The 21,327-nt window shown below is 48.2% G+C and overlaps 1 protein-coding gene across 1 annotated transcript in view; it reads left to right on the top strand.

Moving 5' to 3' along the window:
* RHOJ (ras homolog family member J) overlaps positions 1-20,317 on the top strand; it is a 93,073-nt gene extending 72,756 nt beyond the window's left edge. The window contains exons 3-5 of the mRNA XM_002719551.6: positions 7,641-7,805; positions 8,604-8,699; positions 16,144-20,317. Of these exons, the coding sequence (XP_002719597.1) occupies positions 7,641-7,805; positions 8,604-8,699; positions 16,144-16,290 (408 nt within the window). The 3' untranslated portion in view covers positions 16,291-20,317. The remainder of the gene's footprint in view (positions 1-7,640; positions 7,806-8,603; positions 8,700-16,143) is intronic.
* The last annotated feature ends 1,010 nt before the right edge of the window (positions 20,318-21,327 follow it).

Genomic DNA, 21,327 nt, shown 5'->3' with positions numbered 1-21,327 from the left:
CCTCTCTCTGTAACTCTGCCTTTTAAGCAAATAAATAAACATCTTTTCAAAAAATAAATAAATAAATACAGCCCCTGGACCCCACTCCAGGCCAGAGTTTCTGATTCTTCCAGTCCGGGGAGGGGCCCTTGAACTTGCATTTCTAACAGATTTCCCTGTGCTACTGCTCCTGGTCCACACTCTGAGAACCATCATTCCAGCACCTTCCCTTGCAAACCGTGCTCCACTCAGCAGCAGCCCCGTAGTATCAGCACGGCCAGGGAGCAGCTCAGAAGAGCAGAATCTCAGAGCCCAGCTGCCACCTACCGACTTGAAAATTCCCATTCAGAAGACACCCAGGTTATCTGGATGCACACTAAATCCTGAGAAGTTTAACTCTGGACGTCTCTGATGGCCGAAGCACTGCAATGGAAAACATGTATTTCCCCAGCGGATGCCCATGGTTCCATGACAAAGCCAAAAAAGGCCTTGCAACAAACTTGGAAGCATTGCCCCAAAAATTGCATTCCCTTTTGTAGCTAGGAGCATCCACCCATCTTCGGTTATATTTTTTCTAGTAAAGGATGCTGAAGCCACAATAGCTCAAGAATATCTGTAACTGATTCAAAAATACTCATTTGACCAGTTTTAGTAATAAGGAAGAGATGATCTCAAAACCAACTGATCCATCCCTGAGCCACAAAAAGAAAGGCAAGAAGTCTCAGAAGCCAGCTCTAGCATCCACCTCGCTTGAATAATTGGGTTTTCTTACATGAGTAAACCAAGGAGCAGTGACCCTCCTCTTTGTCATGGACTAGCTGTGGGTCAGAGCTGATCAAAATGACCTCAAGAAGCAGATGTATTCTGCAAAGAAAAGAGATAGAAACTCATCAGCTCTGCTCTGTAAGTCAGTCCTGGGCAAACCCGCATGATGTGGTTCCTCGCTCCGCCGAGATGCCTTGTCTACCTCGGACTTGGCTATAGCCCCTTCACAAATCACCAACGATTTGCTAAAGACAGTTGCTAAGGAAGTCCCATGCCCATGCTGTCGGCTGCGAGCAAACATCAGCTCCTTCCCCAAGCCCCTAAACAAGCCAACATTTGGACTTAGAGCATCTTCAAAGACACAGTCTTCAGAACTCTGGTTTACCTGTTACACGGAATTCCAAACATGAGGTTAGGCAATGAAGTGGAGAGCCCGTCTTAGGCCGAACACACATTACCCTTAACTCACACTGGGGAGAAATACAGCCCAGACTGTAGACCAAATCGATTTAGACTACCAACTCTTTCTGGGGTGGCCCATGCCCCAAGCAGCTCATCTCTGAACGCTCGCTGAAAGGGACTTCCAGAGCACAGGGCTTTGGCTCAGCTCCACAAAGTGCCAGAGTTGACTTTTCCACGACACACTGCATCCCAAGGGACCAAGAGCAGGGCAGGACGCTGGGATGGAGATACTGCAGCCAACCCCAGCCTTTCCCAGCACAGAAGTGCAGGACTGGGAGTGAAGTCCTTCCCGGGTGCTGGCTCCCAGCCAGGGACCCCCCACCCCACTGCCAGCCACCTGGAGTGGAACCAGCCATAGTACTTAGATGCCTCTCCCCTTCTCTACACTGGCCCTTGCCTACACGAGTGATGTTGGGAAAAGCCACCCTCGGATTATGGCCTCTGAGACCAAACTCCAGAGTGGACACAGGAAGACACTTCAGCAAGTTTGTGCCGAAAATGGAATCAAGAGACAAGTCAATGGAATAGGCATTCGGTGTGTGGCTAAGACACCACTCAGGATGCCTGCCTCCCATTTCAGAGTACCTGGGTTCAAGTCCCAGCTCCCCTTCTAAATCCCCCTTCCTGCTATTGCACACCCTCAGAGGCAGCACCCATGTGAGGGACCCAGGTCGAGTTCTGGGTTCCTGGCTTTGTCTTGATCGGACACCAGCTATTGCCAGCATTTGAGGTGTGAACCAGTAGACAAATGATCTCTCTCTCTCTCTCTTTCTCTCTCTCTCTCTCTGAGAAAAAATAAAGGAATAAAGGGAATTTTTGGAAAAAGCTAATAATTTTGGTGTGAAATATCAAGAAATGTATGCATTGTATTTTCATAATATGCATTTTCCATGACCTTTCCGAAGACTCCACGTATGCATGGATTTCGAAATTTTTTTTGCAGCGAAATTAACTGCTCTTTAAATTCCATGTGGCACAGACGTTTTGAAGCCCACTCCCCGATATCACGAAGGCAGTCTTGGTGAAAGTGTTTGCCGGCAGCACTGTCCAGGAAGAATGGTCTGGGGCTCCTGGGAGCAGGAGCCAGGTGCAGCCTGATGGCCAGCATGGCCAGGTGCCTGGTTTCCCTGCAGGCTAATCCCCCGAGTGCCCTGCACCCTGAGTTCCACGGCAGCTGGGGTGTCCGTCTGTGGGCAGCCACAGAACGGTGTCTGTTACCGAGAAGCCACGAAGCTCAGCTGCCACCACGCCCGTGGGAGTGTGGAAGGTGGCGTGGCTCCTCCAAGCACCTCGTTCACCAAGGCAGCGTGCTACACATCTTCCCTGGGCTCTGGTTTCTAAAGTCTCTGCCTCCCCAAGGACTGAAGAAGCCAGCCACCAGGCAGGGAGGGAAGGGCTGCTGGGGTTCCTTGACGACAACCCAACGTCCTCTTGGAAGGACTCAAGCCTTCCTCATTGCTGTTGGCTGACCCAACAGAGCCATCTGGCATCAGTCCCCTCTGGAAAGTTTGCCTGAAACCTCAGAACAAATATTTCCCTCAGTAAGAAACCCAAACTTTCTTGCTCACTTGCATCTTAATGCAATTATTTTAAGATTTATTTTATTCATTTGAAAGGCAGAGTGACAGAGAGAGAGAGTTCTTCCATCCACTGGTTCACTCCCCAAATGGATCCTCAGAGCTGGGCCAGGAATGACATCCTGGTCTCCCACATGAGTGGCAGGAGCCCAGGAACATAGACCATCGCCTGTTGCTTTCCCAGGCGCCTGAGCAGGAAGCTGAATTGCAATGGGAACATCCAGGACTCGAACTGGCACTCTGATATGGGATGCCAGCATTGCAGGTGGCGGCTTTATCTGCTGCACCATGGCGCTGGCCCCAAACCAAACTCTCTCTTGCCACTTGGTTGAGGATGGGCAGAAAACACCCACAAGCCCACCTTAGCCCTCCAAAGCCCCAGTCAAGTTGCCCTCCTAGATTGAAACATTAACTCTTCACTGTGTCATTCATCCTGAAGCCCCGCCTCGTTTCACAGCTACAGCCAATGGCGAGCCCCCTCCAGCCTACACCCACACTTTGGGAACCACGACATAAACTGACCTCCGAAGCTTCTTCTAGGCTTGAGATGCACATTCCTCATTACTCCATCATCACATCAGCAAACCAAGAGCAAGAGAAACCTGACCGTCTCGCTCCCGCGTCAGTGGAACTGTCTCGTGTGTTTGTGTTTTCTGTGCCCGTCTTACTCACCTTACCTAGTTCCTGCAGCACCCTTCACCATGCCACACGCAGTAGGCAATGAATCTCTCAGGTGGCATGACACAGCCAGGACTAAGGAAGGGAGCTCAACACCGCAGAGCATGGCGAAGCCAGCGACTGACGCCATCCAGAATCACTCAGCAGGGAGCCCTACCTGCCCTGCCAGGAAAATAAATGATCAGAAACTGCTCCCATTGGCCGGCGCCGCGGCTCACTAGGCTAATCCTCCGCCTTGCGGCGCCAGCACACCGGGTTCTAGTCCCAGTCGGGGCGCTGGATTCTGTCCCGGTTGCCCCTCTTCCAGGCCAGCTCTCTGCTGTGGCCAGGGAGTGCAGTGGAGGATGGCCCAGGTGCTTGGGCCCTGCACCCCATGGGAGACCAGGAGAAGCACCTGGCTCCTGGCTCCTGCCATCGGATCAGCGCGGTGCGCCAGCCGCGGTGGCCACTGGAGGGTGAACCAACGGCAAAGGAAGACCTTTCTCTCTCTCTCTCTCTCTCACTGTCCACTCTGCCTGTCAAAAAAAAAAAAAGAAAGAAACTGCTCCCACGTGGCCACCTGCAGCCCACTGGCCACCCATGGTCTTCCTAGCTTTCCCATGAGGGAAGCAGAATTCCTTTGATAGCTGCTTGAATCAAATACACCTTCTTTTCAGACTACCAGCTATTTGCCACTTCATGTGGTTTTGGTATTTCCCTCACTGGAGTCTTTGGAGTTTAAATACACAGTGTCTGCTGCCATCTGGTGGTCATCTCTGGGAGTTGCCAGCATCAAATAGCACAGCTCGTAGGAGCGTGTTTTTAAGTGGCTGGGTAACCCTTAATCTTTATTATAGCCCTGGATACCCGAATGATAACTGAGTTTCTAGAAAATGCTCCAACTGTCACTTAAAATTCTGAGTTGTGGCAAATAGTGCTGTCAAAAATTAAGAGCTAGCGTCATAAATGGGCTAAATACCCCCATCCTGGTATTTGATCGATCTATTATGGGACTTTTTTAAACCTTAATTTCCTCTTGCATGAAATGTGGATATTGGTGGTACCATTTTCCAGTACCATTATGAGGACCCCATGAAATAATGCACACGGGTGCTGGAAACAATGCCTGGTCCCTGGCAATAAGCCCTCCACACATCCCAGCTGATGGTGACGCTGTCGGTGAGGTAAATCTGTTGTTCATAACTCCAGGTCCACCCCAGATCAATCAAACCAGGATTCCCAGATTCGCAGGGGTGCTCTCCGGAGATCCCATTCAATGGATCCCAGAGAATGGAGGACCCTGAACAGTATCAGGCATCAGGTCTGAAAGGGTCCCCAGGTGACTGTAAAAACACCATCACAGAAAAGTCTGTGCTCATCTGGAGGTCAGCGTCGACCCCACACTTCCAGTCCGCCTGGAGCATCCACAGGGCATTTGCTGTGGATGAAGTACAGGGGGGTGAGGAAAATATGAAGGTGGCCCCTGCTCCATGAATGACGACCTCGATAGAAGGTGACATGGCAGCGGGCAGCAGGGAGCACCTCAGGGAAAGGGGGGGGTGGGGAAGGAGGGAGGCAGAGAGAGCAGGAGGAGCAGGTTTTGTCTTCAGGGCCAGTGTGTCAAAGAGAGGGCATTGCAAAGAAGCAGGCTAACCCCTGCCCCACCGGCTCCTCCACCCCCAGCACACACACACACCCACACACACACACACACACAGAGTCTCGGGCACGCCTTGGTTGTGAGGCATCCAGCAGGCCTGGCCCCACCTCCCCCATTCTGGCCAATGTTGATTCAGCAATGCACCCACACCCCAATATTGAGGTTATTTTTAAACTTAGGTAAATGAGCCATAAAAACAGGGGGTGTTTTTTTAGAATTTTAATCCTTCTTCTTTTTTTTTTTTTTTTTTTTTTTTTTTGACTCTACTTTTTAGCATCCTTGCCATCTTGCACTGCATTTTGCTTAGGCACTCAAAGCCGTGGCTCCCACTTCAATAGTGGTGGCAATGATGACGGCAGCTATGCAGGCTGAGCCCTGGCTTCTGGGTGCTGAAGGAGCTAAAGGGCAGATCAGTGCGTGGCCAGCAGCCAGAGATGACCGCACATCACACTCCAAGTTCCTTGCAGTGACACACGTATGTGCCTGTGTGTACATGTGCGCTCTCCCGGCTCACGTAGCATTTGATAGATAAGTAGAAAGAGATCAAGGTTGATATTAAACATCCATCCATGACATACTAAAGTGGAAAAAATCCAAGTGTCACAAAACAGAGGCCACTCAAATAATAAATTTAGGCTTTTTTTTAAAGATTTATTTATTTGAAAGTCAAGGTTACACAGAGAGAGGAGAGGCAGAGAGAGAGAGAGGTCTTTCATCCACTGGTTCACTCCCAGTTGGGTGCAATGGCCGTAGCTGCACCGATCTGAAGCCAGGAGCTTCTTCCAAGTCCCCCACGCAGGTGCAGGGTCCCAAGAACGTGGGACATCTTATACTGCTTTCCCAGGCCACAGCAGAGAGCTGGATTGGAAGTAGAGCAGCTGGGACTTGAACCGGCACCCCCATGGGACGCCAGCACTGCAGGCTGCAGCTTTTCCTGCTATGCCACAGCACCAGCACCATAAATTTAAGCGTTTAAGCTAAGCTTGTGTTTACTGTATATGTCAATAATCATGAAATGTTTGGGACGATACTGGTGGGCAGTGGCTCCCTCTAAAGAGAGAAGAAAGACTATCAAGAATCACATTGATGATGAAAAAAACTTCCACACCTACTGTAAATCCTTCTGTAATGGTTGCAACAAGCACATATGCATTTTACAATTCTCTGAAATTAAATGGTTTAATGTGTTTCCCAGCTCTATGAACACAATGTATGTGTTAAGTGTGAAGATATAGAATAGAATACATGCATGTTTACATAGAATACACACAGGTATATAACACATCTATGAACGTGACGTAGGTATGGATTCATATGTCACATTGCTGCACGTGGTACGTATGTGAACATGATACACACAAAGGTGTTACCAAATTCTATGAAAATACATAAGACTGTTCCTGAAGTCTCAGATTCTACCTGGGAACTTCCTAAAACATTTTACATGCAATCAAAGGACTCTGACATTTTCCCAAAGTTGAGATGACACATAAATACTTTATGGAACCAACAAGCCTTCAACCAGTGCATGTTCTGACCTGAAAAGTCATTGGGAGGAAAATCCTCCATGTGACATTCTGTGTGGACAAACCACGGCCTGTGGATCAAGTTTTAAACAAATCCCAAATTCAGAACTGTAAGCCCTCGCTTGACAGACTTCTCCAAAGTGTCCAATTTGCCAACAAAGGTTTGTTTTGTATTTCAGTGTGTCTAAATTAAATTAGCAAACAACTTATTTAATTGAATAAAGGAATTCTGTGCCTTAGTAAATGGCCTACTAATTTAAATCCAATATTCAACATTTCCAGTGTTAACAGAATTGCAATAATCTTTACTGAATCATAGATTCTATTTTTGTAAAGATCTGTTTGTTTGTTTGTTTGTTTATGGGGGCAGGGGGAGGGGGAGCAGGAGAGAGAGATAAGGAGATCTCCCAAGCACCCACCGGTTCACTCCCCAAATGTCTACAACAGCCAGACAGAAGCCAAGAGCCAGGAACTCCATCCTTTTCTCACGTGGGTGGCAGAGGCCCAAGCACTTGGGCTGTTTCTGCTGCTTTCCCAGGCACATTTGCAGGAAGCTAGATCAGAAGTGGAGCAGTCAAAACTTGAACCGATACGGGCTGCCGACATCGCAAGCTGCTGCTTACCCCACTGTGCCCAACACCAGGCGTGAAATACACACTCTGCATGGGTGCATTTTTGAATCTACACTTGTTACCAGGGGTGGGGAGGAGACAGTCGGAAAATGGGGGAAGTTGTCTGCGGCATAAAGTTGCCCCAGGACTTGAGCTGATGCCTATATGGGATGCCAGCACGGCAGGCAGGGGATTCACCTACTATGTCACAGCGATCAAATGTTTTTTAAGTTCATTTTTAAGAGGGGCCATGCTTAATCTCTAGACCCAACAAAACAGGTAGTGTGCTGCCTCGTCATCGCATGGGATCCCAGGGCGCGGAGCGGGATCTTACTGTCCCGTCTCTGGAACCCGTGGGGCCGCCTTCCCCCAGTGCACTGCCTCTCGTCTGCTCTCCCCGCAGGAGGACTACAACCAGCTGAGGCCGCTCTCCTACCCCAACACCGACGTGTTTCTGATCTGCTTCTCGGTCGTAAACCCCGCCTCCTACCAGAACGTCCAGGAAGAGTGGGTGCCGGAGCTGAAGGGCTGCATGCCCCACGTGCCTTACGTCCTCATAGGGACCCAGGTTGCAATGTGGACCGTGGTGGCGGGTGGCGGGTGGCGGGGGCGGGTCTCCTACACCCACACCTCCTGTGGGCCCCACGCCACCGTGCACGCTATGCAGGGTCCCAGACAGCAACGCCACGGGTGGAACCTCTCAACGTGTGCACGACTGTTTAGCTCACAGGTGAAAAGGTGGTAGAGCCCTTTAACAGGAGGAAGGAAATTGGGTATGACCTTTAAAAATTAATCTCTCCGGTTTTTTTCCAAAAAATATATTTTTAAAAAAAAATAGACGCCTCTCTGCAGTCTTGAATCAGAGTATAACGAGGCAAGAGTGTCAATTGCACATATTATGTAACATTTTTTATTATCTGAAGTCTGAAGTGCATGGGTGCTTCTGAATCACAAGATAGGCATGAGTGTCAAGAGGACTCCAGCCATCAGAACGGGCTATTAGAAGAGCTCCTTAACAATGCTTGTGCAGGAGGAGGAGAGAAATTCTCTTGTTCTCTTTACCCTGTGAACCCCGTGGTCTTTCACACCAAAAAAAAAAAAAAAAAAAAAAAAAAAAAAAAAAAAAAATTCAGGCAGATATAACAGATAACCCTTTGTCCCATTGAAGGTGGAGATTTGATTTGGAAAAGCAAAAAAAGAAAAAAAAATTAGTGCTCAGATCAGATCCAGGACCTAAGAAATCGCCTTATTTTTCAGACACAGCATGGGAGGGGGGAATCTCTAGTGAAGTCACAGTTCCCAGTATCTGGAGAAGCTTGCAAGCTGAGCGCATCGCCTGCGCCTTTTTTTTTTTTTTTTTCCCCAGATTGATCTCCGCGATGACCCAAAAACCTTGGCGCGTTTGCTGTACATGAAGGAGAAACCGCTCACCTACGAGCACGGCGTGAAGCTAGCCAAAGCGGTAGGGTGCGGTCGGCCTCGAATCCCCAGTGCACGCGGGCGTGGGGGCCAGGGTGGCGGCTGCCTCCCCGGCCGTGGACCGCGTCGGGTTTCTGCAGCAAAGTGGGAGGCGCTTAGTTAGCCGGGTTTTCATTCGGAGGAAGACGCGGTGCACGCACACAGTCCGGGCCCTCGCCGTCTGGTGCAGCTGCCTGCGGCGCGTCCACCTGCCACGTGCAGTGAGTGGGGCTCAGAGCGAGTCACTGCACGCGGGCCCAGTCTCTCCGGGGACACTCGGGGCACTTCGTGGTTTTCCTGGGGGAGACTCAGCCCACTATCTCTTCCCACGTGATGAAAGCCGCTTGGAGGGACTGCACTGTGGCACAGGCGACACCTGGAACAGCAGCACTGGCCGGGAATTCGCTAGCGGTGCAGAGACAGCGGCGGGCTGCGAGCCGGAACCCTCCGCATCGCCCGCCCCGACCCTGGCCACTTCACATCAGGGCGGCTTTTCACCAAATCGTTGCCTCCCCCACTCACACTGGAAGGGAAGGCAGGTGCATGGAGATGCTTTGATTGGGCAGGAGGCGAGGGCCGCACAGATCCATAACCTGGCCCATGCGGTCGCAAATCCACCAGCCCCGGCACAGGCTTGTTTTCTCTTTCTTAGCAACTAACACCGTAAAACGCATGTCCGTGCAGGAATTAGAAGTCACTCTCCTGGGGCTGAAGCTGTCCTAGCAGGCTAAGTCTCTGCCTGCAGCACCAGCATCCCATACAGACACACAAGTTCGAGTCCTGGCTGCTCCACTTCTAATCCAGCTCCCTGCTAATCTGCCTAGGAAAGCAGTGAACATGGCCTAAGTCCTTGGTACCCTACACCCACGTGGGAATCCCAGAGGAAGCTCCTGGCTTCAGAGATCCTGCCTTTGTGGTCATTTGGGGAGTGAACCAGCATCCCATGCAGTTTAATCCACCGTTCCGTAATAACAGCCCTGGCCTTTTGTTAAATGAACTACAAATTCTTTTCAAACAAAAACATATGCACTTCTTTTTATTACAACTTGCTTATCAGCTCCAAAGCTAAGTACGAGGGATCTTCAAAAAGATCATGGGAAATATATGATGTGGAAGAAATATTCCAGGACTTCTCCCCGACCCCACCCCACCCCCACATACAGAGGAAGGCATTTAGCCTGTTAGTTAAGATGGCCACATCCTACATCAAAAGTCCTTGAGTTCAGATCCTGACACCAGCTTCCTGCTAATGCAGACCCTGGGGGCAGCTGGTTATGACTCAAGTAATTGGATTTGGGCTGCCTACATGGGAAGCTTGGATTGACTTCTCAGCTCCCAGGTGTAGCCACACCAGCACTGGGCTGTTGTGGGCATTTGTCATGTGAGTTTTCAGATGGCACTGTGCTGGCGTGCTCTCTCTCTCTCTTCCTCTGTCTCTGTCTGTCTCTGTGTGTGTGTGTGTGTGTGTGTGTGTGTGTGTGTGTGTCCCGCTCAAAGAAAGCTTTTTATTCCATTTCCATGAACTTCTTTAAGTACTCACGTATGATACACTTAACTAGAAATGAATTGAAGAAGATTATAGAGCCAGTACTGTGGCTTAGTAAGTTAGGCCACCACCTGTGATTCCGGTATCTCATATGGGCGCTGGTTCAAGTCCTTGCTGCTCCACTTCCGATCCAGCTTCCTGCTAATGCACCTGGGAAAGCAGCAGAAGATGGCCCAAGTCCTTAGGCCCCTGCACACATGTGAGAGACTTAGAGGAAGTTGCTGGCTCCTGGCTTTGTCCTGGCTCAGCCCTGGTCATTGCAGCCAATTGGGAAGTGAACTAGCAGATGGAAGATAATTCTCTCTCTCTTTCTCTCTCTGTCTTCTGTCTCCCTTTCCTTCCCTCCCTTCCTCCCTCCTTGTCTCCCTGTCTCTATAACTCAAGTAAATAAATAAATCTTTAAAATAAATAAATAGGAGGCCCACATCCCACATTGGAGCGTCTGGGTTCGAGACCAGGCTCGGCTCCCTATGCCAGTTTCCTGCTAACTCATACCCCCAGGAAGCAGCAGGTGACGGGTCAAGTCCTGGAGTCCCTGCCACCCACACAGGTGAACCAGACTGAGTTGATAGCTCCTGACTCCAGCCTGGCCCAGATCCAGCTGTTGTGGGCACTTGGGGTGTGAATCAATAGGTATAACCCACCTCTCTCCCCCCCTTCTCTGTTTCTCAAATGCATTTAAAAAACAATACATAAGTAAATAAAAACGTTTGGCTCTCATTTAGTGCATGCACACGTGGTCCAGAAACACCCACATGCAATTCGCAGCCGTGCCATTCTCCACACCCAGGAGGAGGTCCCCACGGGCTGAGCCCTGCTGTTTGCAGGAGCCTGGTTTCTGCGGCCCTTGCCGCTCACCTGTCTCCACCTCTGTCCTTTCTGCTTCCTAGCCTCACTTCTCTTAGGAATGTGAGTTTGTTTATTTATTTATTTGCCCCCTCTGAAAAGAAGTCATTGCAAAGCCTCCCATCTCATTGCAGGCTTATCCCAAGCAACAATGGCTGAGTTCACCTCTTTCCCGCTTCTTGCCTGTTTCTCCTAGCAACTGTCCTCGGACGCAGAGAGAATCATGTTTAGCTTACAGAATCCAATTTAGAAGAAAGCCGCCCACGTTGTTAACTTGCTTCGTCACCACCCGTGTAATGACAGGGATGCTGTGAGAGTCTCCTCTTGGGCCCTTCTGCCGAGGAGTGGTTCACAGTAAGAGCGTTTAGGGGGTGTTCACGACGCACTGGGCTGGGCGCCAGGCACTCTGCTTTGCTGTCTCTCTTCGTCTCCCAGCAGCCCTGGAGGGGTGCGTGTGTGTGTGTGTGTTATCAGCTCCCCTTTCCTAGGGCAACATCACGGCCACACAGGTAGGAAGTGGCAGCGCTGCCCGGAAACTGTGCTTCCCCGCCCACCCCCGCCATGCTCCTCTGCCTCCCTCCTATAATCCGAAAAGACCCCCCTTCAGCTTGGGCGTCTCTTTTCCATACTGACTTTCTGTACTTTATCGCACATACCAGGAGGCTGCAAAGAGCTTATGGGAAATGGAATGAAAAGATAAGTTTATTCGAGTGCAAATATTGTTCTGAAGTCCATGCAATGTTTGCATAATATGCACTTTTCATGAATATTTGAAAGACCCCCAAGTATGTAAGTTTCAAAAATTCTTTCAAAAAATTATCTTTGAATTCCTTTTCTCATAAACTTCTTGAAGTACCCACATAGTCTTCCCAAAACTTAAATCCTTGGAGCCCCTGGTCCCAGCTTCCTGCTAGGAGGCAGTAAATGATGGCCCAAGTGCTTGGGTCCCAGGAGAGTGCTTACAACTCTGGCTCAGGACACAGAGCCTCAGCTCTGCCATTCTCTTAGCTGTGTGGCTGCAGCAAGGTTACTAAACCTCTCTGGGCAGTAGTTTCCCTGAGCCAAAAAAGGAGGATGGTGACAGGCTCAACTCAGTAACTTTTGGGATTTTTTTTTTTTGAGAGGCAGAGCAACAGAGAGAAAGAAAGAGATCTTGCATCTGTCAATTCGTTCCCCAAATGGCCGCAACAACCAAGGCTGGGCCATCCCAAAGCCAGGAGCCTGAAACTCCATCTGGGTCTCCCTCATGGGTGGCAGGGGCCCAAGCACTTCCCAGGCGCATTGGCAGGGAGCTGCATCACAGACTGAGCAGCAGCTGGGACTCGAACTGGCGCCCACCCAGGATGCCGGTGTTGCAAGCTCAGGCTTAACGTCCTGTGCCACACCACCAGGCCCACTTTGAGAAGTCCTGAGATGCTGACATGAGATCCCGCAGCACAAGGTACAGCCTAGCAAATGAGCGATGCTGCTCCACGCCCGAGCCCACCGATGCCTGGGGACAGCCGGGGGCCCCTCTGCCTGTACCCCTGCCGCTGTGTGTCTAACTCTATGACAAGCCAGAAGAAGTGCAAGGTTTTCTTCCACTTGGTTAGTTACTGTGGGTTGGCTGGTTGGTTGGTTGGTTAATTTCTTCTTGTCAAACTTGTGTTTTCTGTAGATCTCTGAGAAATTCCCCATGTTTTGAGCAAATACCTTTTTGCAATCAGAAAAGTGCTCTCTGGGTACAACCTCAGGCTCTCCTTTCTTCTTGAAAATCAGTCATTAGGTACAGGGTGCTGCAGGGACCCCCTAGTCCTGAGCTCCCATACATGCGTCCTACACATTCTGCAAGTTTTTTTGCTCCAAAAAGCAGAAGTCATTTGTGTAAGAGAAAGAAGACAGTTTTCCATTGCACATCTCTCAGGGCCCACGTGCTAGCTTTCAGCAATCTCTCTAACGAACGTGGCTGTACCTTTTCCCCAAACCAGGACGGATTTTTCACTCTGAGGCACAGAGCACTCCAGGTCTGGTTATCAGATTCACCACATAACAAAGCAGTTTCTCGCACCTGTTTCCCAAATCACACCCAAAATCTGCTGGCCACTTTTTCTGGAACTCTCTCTATAACGTGAGGTTACGTTAACCCAGTTACACAATCATGCCTTTATTTGCTATTGCATTCTCTTCAAAACTTCTGGGACTGGGAGAGACAAGTTTGGGCTCCTCCTGCACCACCAGAAGGTGAACTCTGACTTGCTGAGGGCAGGACAGATGCGGGGAGGGGGGTGACCCAGCCAGTTTGCAGCTCAGCCAAGCACTCCAGGGATTTCTAGACTGACCCCGAGGCTGACGGTGGTTGTGGGGAGGTATTCTAGACAGAACAGCCCACCGCATTTTCTAGATGTTTCTCAGTGTGACTAGTAAGCCAGTGCATGACAAGTAGCCATTCAGTTGGCGCATTCGCTAGGTTATGTGTTTATTTTTATGTGTATTTATTGGAGAGGCAGAGAGACAGAGGTAAGGGGCTCCCATTCACTAGATCTCTCCCCCAAATACCCACAATAGTCAGGGCTGGGCCAGGTCAAAGCAGGGAGCCAGGAATTCAAACCAGGTCTCCTTGGGGTGGGGGTGCAGGGTGGCAGGGACACAACTACTTGAGCCATAACCATTGCTTCCCAGGGTCTGCATTAGTAGGAAGCTAGAATTCAGAGCAAACCTGGGACTCAAACACAAATAGTCCAATGTGGGACGTGGATGTCCCGGCAGCATCCAAGATGCCAGGCCAAATGCCCGCCCTGGACGAGTCTGCTTCCCAGATGTTTTCGCATTCGGCATGGGCACAAACCCAAAAGGCAACGCTTCGTGACATTATTAGCAACAGTACTCCTCCACCATATCTGCTTTTAACTTTTTAAGGTTATTTCCTAATCTAAAGGCCAAACAATGGTCAAAATGAAACCGTACCACAGGTTTGCATCATCCACCGATGGTTCTGACCCTCAGATTTGCCTTTGGTTCATGCAGCAGGTGCTCTCGGCAGCTTAAAACAAAGGGAGTGTGGCGGGGGCGGGGGGCATCATGTCTGTTAGAGAAGTTAAGAAATCATTTCCGGCCCCAGCTTTATGTCATGCTCGGTTTTCATGTCAGTGGCCTTTCAAACAAGTGGACAGCCTCATTTCACTGTCCACTTGACCAGCTTCGTGCAGAGCTATTAGGAGCATAGGTACTGTGGTGAAACAAGGAAAAAGAACACGCATCAGGAGACCCAGACTCCGGGGCTACGTCTTCCCCTGGCTGGGTCCTGACTTTCCACGATTAATTTGACCTTTCTCAGGCCACTCCCACTTGATTCTAAGCTGAAATGCAACCTGCTTTACTGCACACATTGTAAATGGGCTGGTTGGCTGCAGTCATATATTCCCTCAGGTGTCTTGCTTGACAGGATTTTTTTTTTATTTATTTATTTATTTGAAAGTCAGAGTTACACAAAGAGAAGAGAGGTAGAGAGAGAAAGAGGTCTTCCATCCACTGGTTCACTCCCCAGTTGGCCGCAATGGTCGGAGCTGCACCAATCCGAAGCCAGGAGCCAGGAGCCAGGAGTTTCTTCCGGGTCTCCCACATGGGTGCAGGGGCCCAAGGAATTGGACCATCTTCTACTGCTTTCCCAGGCCATAGCAGAAAGCTGAATCGGAAGTGGAATAGCTGGACCTAGAACCGGTGCCCATTATGGGATGCTGGCACTGCAGGCCAGGGTGTTAACCCACTGCATCACAGCCCCGGCCCAGAAAAGATGTCTTAAATATTGGAAAATATTCAGTAAGAATCCAAATTTCCTATTCCTCTTGATATGGACAACAGTGAATCACCATTCCCACAAGGAAGCTGAGTAAGATGGCTCACTCTGGAGGGGGCATTCTCCTACAGTCTCCACCCCGCCCTCCTGTCTCACACAAACCCCGCTGCCTCATTTGCATAAGCTACCGGCCACGACAGGTGGACGATTTTGCTGTCCTATTTTCAGACATTAAAAGCTGTCTCCAGAAGCTCTCCCACCCAGCCAACTTCTCCCGAATCAGCTTTAATTTCTCGAAGTCCTCCTTAGAACATGAGATGCAAGGACAAATATGGCTTCAGGTGCCTTTATTTTGAAAAGGCGGCCCATATCCTATTGTTGAATCATACTGAGCTAGTGAGCTATTAAAACCCCTGGTCTCTTTCACAGTAAGTGACAAGTCTACATAGCCTGAGATTTTTTTTTTAATGAGGATCTACAGGGCTGGCCTGAATTTCTGTGTTTTTCACAGAGATGTGACTATCAAATACACAGTATACCATCATCAAAAGCTTTGAAATAAAAGTATAAAATATTGTGTCACTTAAACACACAGACTGTACACTAAGGAGGATTTCTCTGTCACGAAGGTATAGTGTAATTTTTATTTTTACAAGTTCAGGGTTTTTTTTTTTTTTAATTTCTCGCCTTTCACAGTATGGAAACGCTGAATAATTGCACCGATTAAGGATCTTGTAAGAGGTACCTTTTATAAGAATGACCTCTAAGACCACACCACCGCCCTCTGTAGGCTTGGCCAGCCTAGGGCACCCTGGGCACACAGAAGAACATACACTCCACTGGCACTGACTTTCCCATTATGCATGCAAACGAGAGGATACTAAAAACAACTTCAGGCGGCTCTATTGCTTAGAAAATGCGTTTCGTCCATATCACTGATGCTGCGTCCTCTCCTGATGCTCTGTATTTGTGTGGTTTTTACAGTCTTACATTAAGCATAAATGTTTGTGGCTCATTTTCAGAAGGCACCACCTACCAAAAGTGATCTACAACCGTTCATTTCTAAGATCAAAATGTAAAAATTAAAAATTACTCAAACGTGAGGTTGGCAGACACAAATTGAGATGCAAAAGAGGAACCAGAGTTCAAAGTGGCCCCTAGGCTGTTTGCAGGACAGAGAGGAGGGAGGATCTGAGTAGGCAGAGGGCTGCCCCTCTCTCATACTCTCTCTCTCTCTCTCATACTCTCTCTCTCTCTCATACTCGTCTCTCTTCTTCGTTTCAGATCGGAGCGCAGTGCTACTTGGAGTGCTCGGCCCTGACGCAGAAGGGTCTCAAAGCCGTTTTCGACGAAGCGATCCTCACCATTTTCCACCCCAAGAAAAAGAAGAAACGCTGCTCGGAGTGCCACGGCTGCTGCTCCATCGTCTGAGGAGGCTGAGGACCCACCGAAGGGTGAGAAAGGCGGCCAGTCTCCGGGACCCGGTCCCGCCGGACAGGACTGCGCGACCAGAAAGGAATCCCCATCCCCCTCCCACCCGAGAGCCCGCCCAGGCACAGTGTCCCGCCCACCGCCACGTCCGCCCTGCAGCCCGCAGCCTCCACTGCACACTCTATGAGAATGCGGAGCCGGCTTCTGACCGTGCACCCCCTGAACATGCTGGAAACAAAGTGGGAGGCCACCTTGCATTTCACGTCTCTTCCCCCCAAGAGCATGAAGCCAGCCGGAAGTTCCTCCCTTGAGCCTGGGGCAAGCCGGAAGTGCCTCCCATGAGCATGAGGCCTACCGGAAGTTCCTCCCATGAGTCTGGGGCCAGCCGGAAGTCCTTCCCATGAGCTTGAGGCCTACCGGAAGTTCCTCCCATGAGTCTGGGGCCTGCCGGAAGGAAATCACAGGAAAACCAAAACTGCGTTCCACCATTCGGTGGCCTTTAGTTGATGCCTTTGACAAAATATGGGAATACGATACGTACTAACCTCTTTTTTCTAAATCTGCTGTTCTACTCACGTGTCTTATATTCGTTTATATTATCCCAGAAATATCCTAAATTCCAGTTGACTCAGGCCTTACAAATCCATACCAAAGTAGCCTAAAGATACAGCATTTTATATTCACGTAGTTTCACGGTGTTGCTACCAAAGCTGTCAGAACCAGCGTGTACCTCGGAATGGCTGTGTACAAGAAGACATGGGAAAATTTTGAAATTTTTGCAAACTTACAGAGCCTTGATCTCTGAATCTGGTTGAAAAAAAAAAACACCAGCTGAGTTGTTGGCAGGCCCACACACATTCTTGCCAACGATTCACCCTACAAGTGCTTAAGTTGGTAGGTAGTCTGAGCTTTTTCATCTACTATTGCCATGGCAAACAAAAAAATATGAATTGTGCTTAAGAAAGTAGTATTTCTGCATTTCATCAAAATTGGAAGAATATGGCAGGACTCATCATTTAAAATATTCTTTGTTCAGTAGACATTTCTGCTCCCTCTCCTCCCTATTGTAGCCCTGTTCCTCCCATGATGTTAATCTTTCTCCCATGCCTACCCCACCCTTCATTATTCCCAGTCATAACCTGAACTGGCCATTGGCAAGAAAAAAATCAAGAGTTAAAAAAAAAAAAAAAACTCAAGCAAAGTGCCTCAGCTTCCCTGCCCACTTTCAACTTGCCCTGTGTAGTTCCCATTCCACCAAATGGCATTTTCCAGTTACAGTCAGAAAACTGTACAATTATTGTCCCCCATCTTTCCTTATTCATCCTCCCAAAAGTCTAGTTAGGGACTAGATTTGTGAGTGCCAAGCCCTGGATCCGTTTCCAGAATAATCTGCCACGAAAAGCAGGAACTTTGACCTTGAGAAGGTCAATGCTCCCAGTAAGGAGTCGTGAGCCCTTTCCATGTGACAACTGCAAACACCCAGGAATTCTTGTGTCATAAGTGAGTCACTTCCTACTCTTATATTAGAAGCCATAATCATTCATATTTGCTTATCACCTGGTTATATACTTAATCATTATTTTAATTGTATAAGCAGAGTGGATCTTTACATGTAAAATTACACCAATCCTAGTCGAAGACTTTCCGGATTCGAGCTCCCTCTGTTGGAGGGGAGGGGGCACAAAACTCCTCTTCCTTCTGCTCCTAGAAGAAGCACATAGAAAGGAAATGTATGGTGTGGGGGGTCTTTCCCATTAAGACCTTCCAGAACACTCTGTCAGTTTTAGGGGTTTTTGTTTGTGTGTTTGCTTAGAATTTCTAAAATGTGTTTTCCCTTTTTTCACATTTCAAGTACTAGTTCCCATCTCATCTAATTGCTAACACACACATACACACACACACACACATCCCTAAAGCAAACAGGAGTTTTGTAAGCCAAAGCTTGACATTTAGAGAAAACAAGGACCTTCTGCCTTAGTAAATGGGAATCAACTGTGTATGAACTATAGCTCTGCAAAGGCTATGATTTCATCCTTTACAAACAATAATGAGCATTTAGCCCTGTAATAAAGGAAGTGTGTCAGCCAGTTTTGTTACATTATTGCATAGTTACTTGCTAAGGGGCCGCTCCTCACTTCTCACTGACTCTAATGAAGAATTGAGAGCAACATGTTTGTTCTGCCAAGGAGAATTTTCCAGATGTGTGCACTTCACAGGCAAATAGCTCCGCAGGTCATCTCCTCCCTAACGGGCCATGGGGATTAACTTGTTCACAGTGGGGCAATCACTCCCTCAACTAGAAGCAGAATGTGGCTGGAGATTTTCAGTGTCTGGGGAGAGCACAGGCTCCAAGAGGTCTTATGAGTGGATTACCCAGTAAAATCATGTACAACAAAGCAACCTACGTGACTTAATGTCATTCCACCAAATTCATCATATAGTCCCTGCTTCATGGCAATGCCTAGCTCAGTTCACGAAAAAGTGCTTTCTACCCTAAGAGTGAATAAAGCTAAAGCTATGTCTGAAACCAAAGATACAGGAAGAGACCCAGAAATCTGAAGAAGGTCCACATCATTTTCCAAAGTCAACAAGTGGCAGCTATCTCTGTTTGAGAAAACAGTCTTGACTTTACAGAGTTTAAAAAAAAAAAAGGCCTCAGAAATGACAATCCAATTTCTCCATGTACAGAGGAGAGACTCAGGCCTGGAGAGATGTGTTGTGCAGGAGTAAGATGTATCTTGGCTTTTCTGCTTCCCATCCAATGCCTGTCAACTCAATACAGCCAGTTATCATTACCACACATATTAAGTTGGAGTTTTCCTAGACAAACCATAGGAATTGCATGTGCTTATTCAATAGATAATAGATTCCAGCTACATTTCAGACACAAAACTTTATATAGTTAGACCACTATAAACAAGGTAATCCATCAAACTACGAGTGAGCTAGAGACAAGAATTTTATCTATGGGCTAATATGCCTGGAATACAGCAATGAAATCCCAACCTAATGGCTTGTTCAAATGGCTAGCTTGAAAGAGATCTTTTCACTCCACTGTTTGTAGAATTAACAGATGTTGGGAACACAAAAGGACTAAGCTCCAAGTCAATGCCATATCCACAGTAAGAAAATTGGCCTGATTTCTACCAAAAAAAATTACATTCAAAGCACAAATGCGGAAGTCAAAAACTCCAGCAATCCTAAACCAGGAAGGGCTAAGATGAGAAGTCACACGCAAATGAGAGGAAGAAGAGCTTGGTCCTAAGCCTTCAATGACAATATATCCAATCATGATATGCAAAGAATCATCTGGAGGGTTTCTAGTTCATAAGAAAAGTAACAAATGATGCACTTATAACCAGATGCAATTTTCACAAAAATACCCGTAAGGAAATAGTGTTAAAATGGAAGTCGGAGAGCAGTCACAATTGGATTCCTAGTTTTAGGAGAAAATCAAAGAAGCTAAATACAGAATTGGAAGCCAACAAACATGTCGTTATTTAGGGTGTAAGCGTGTAGGCGCAGCAACCCCGAAAGGTAGAGCGTCTTCAGGAAGAAATATTTGACTTGAGAGAAGACCCTCAAGGTGCCGTATTACGTTCATCAAAGCAAAACCAAAGTAATGAAAGCCTAGAACTTCAAGCTCTGCTTTAGAAGAAGGTCCGACACAGTGCTGGAGAGTAGGATCTAGCCAGTTATTGTGGGTTTTTAAATCCATCCCCGTGTTTCGCTGCCAGAAGCCAGAAAGAGAACCACTCCAAGGGAGTTGCTAACTCCTGCCTGGCCCCAGCGGCTCTGGGGGGAAAGAATGGTTTTGTATAGAGTGCTCCAGGGTCAGCAGGGCCAGGGTCGTGATAAAACCACCTCTGGATTCCCTACAAATGAGTGGAGCTCTGCTCAATGCTTTTTGGATCCTTAATGGCAGTGAGGGGCCTACCTCTCCGACGTTCTCTGCCTTTGGGAGGGTATTTGTAAAAGTTCATGGGAAATGGAATTAAAAAATAAATTTATTTTGGCACAGAAAAAATCTTGAAATCCATGCATAGTGTTTTCTTTTTTTTTAAGATTTTCATTTATGTATTTGAGAGGTAGAGTTACAGACGATGAGAAGGAGAGACAGAGAGAATGGTCTTCCATCCATTCCTTCATTCCCCAGATGGCCACAACAGCTGGAGCTGCACCTATCTGAAGCCAGGAGCCAGGAGCTTCCTCCAGGTCTCCCACAAGGGTGCAGGGGTCCAAGAATTTGGGCCATCTTCTACTGCTTTCCCAGGCCATAGCAGAGAGCTGGATCAAAAGTGGAGCAGCTGGGACTTGAACCAGCACCCATATGAGATGCCAGCACTGAGTCAGCGGCTTTATCCACTATGCCACAGCACTGGCCCCAGCTAATAACTTATATGAATGATATTTCTTCACCTTCAGTGGGAAATTTCTGAATAACATAAATAACATTTTAAAAGCACAACCACAATAACAAAACAGCCAGAGCAGTCCTTGACTTTGAAATTCCACTGCAGGAGTTTGGAGCCTTGGTCATATGACTCCTGCTCACAGCCTATTTGGTTTCTTTTTCAGGGATCTTATGCCGATGCAAGGGTTGCTTTGGTGGTGCGTGTGTGTGTTTCATACAAGCTCTACCCTGTTGGTTTCACCCTGGTCTGTGAGTTCTCCCATGGCTCACAAGTTTCCTGATAACTATGCAAGATCAGCAATAATTTCATGGAAAATGTATATTGTGGGAAAAAAAAAAAACTATGTGTGCATTTCCACAACTATTTTGCACCAAAATAAACCCAGCTCCTGATCCTGTTTTTTCCATGATGAATCTCTGCCGTACTCTCTTAAAGATGGAGGAATTTTGGTGTTTTTTTGTTTTGGTTTTGGTTTTGGTTTTGGTTTGTTTGTTTGTTTGTTTGACAGGCAGAGTGGACAGTGAGAGAGAGAGACAGAGAGAAAGGTCTTCCTTTTGCCATTGGTTCACCCTCCAATGGTCGCCGCGGCCGGCACGCTGCAGCCGGCGCACTGCGCCAATCC

The sequence above is a fragment of the Oryctolagus cuniculus genome, chromosome 20 (assembly GCF_051225735.1).
Source record: "Oryctolagus cuniculus isolate XC-2025 breed Fujian yellow rabbit chromosome 20, ASM5122573v1, whole genome shotgun sequence".
Classification (NCBI taxonomy): Eukaryota; Metazoa; Chordata; class Mammalia; order Lagomorpha; family Leporidae; genus Oryctolagus; species Oryctolagus cuniculus.
This window is presented reverse-complemented; position numbering and strand designations above follow the sequence as displayed.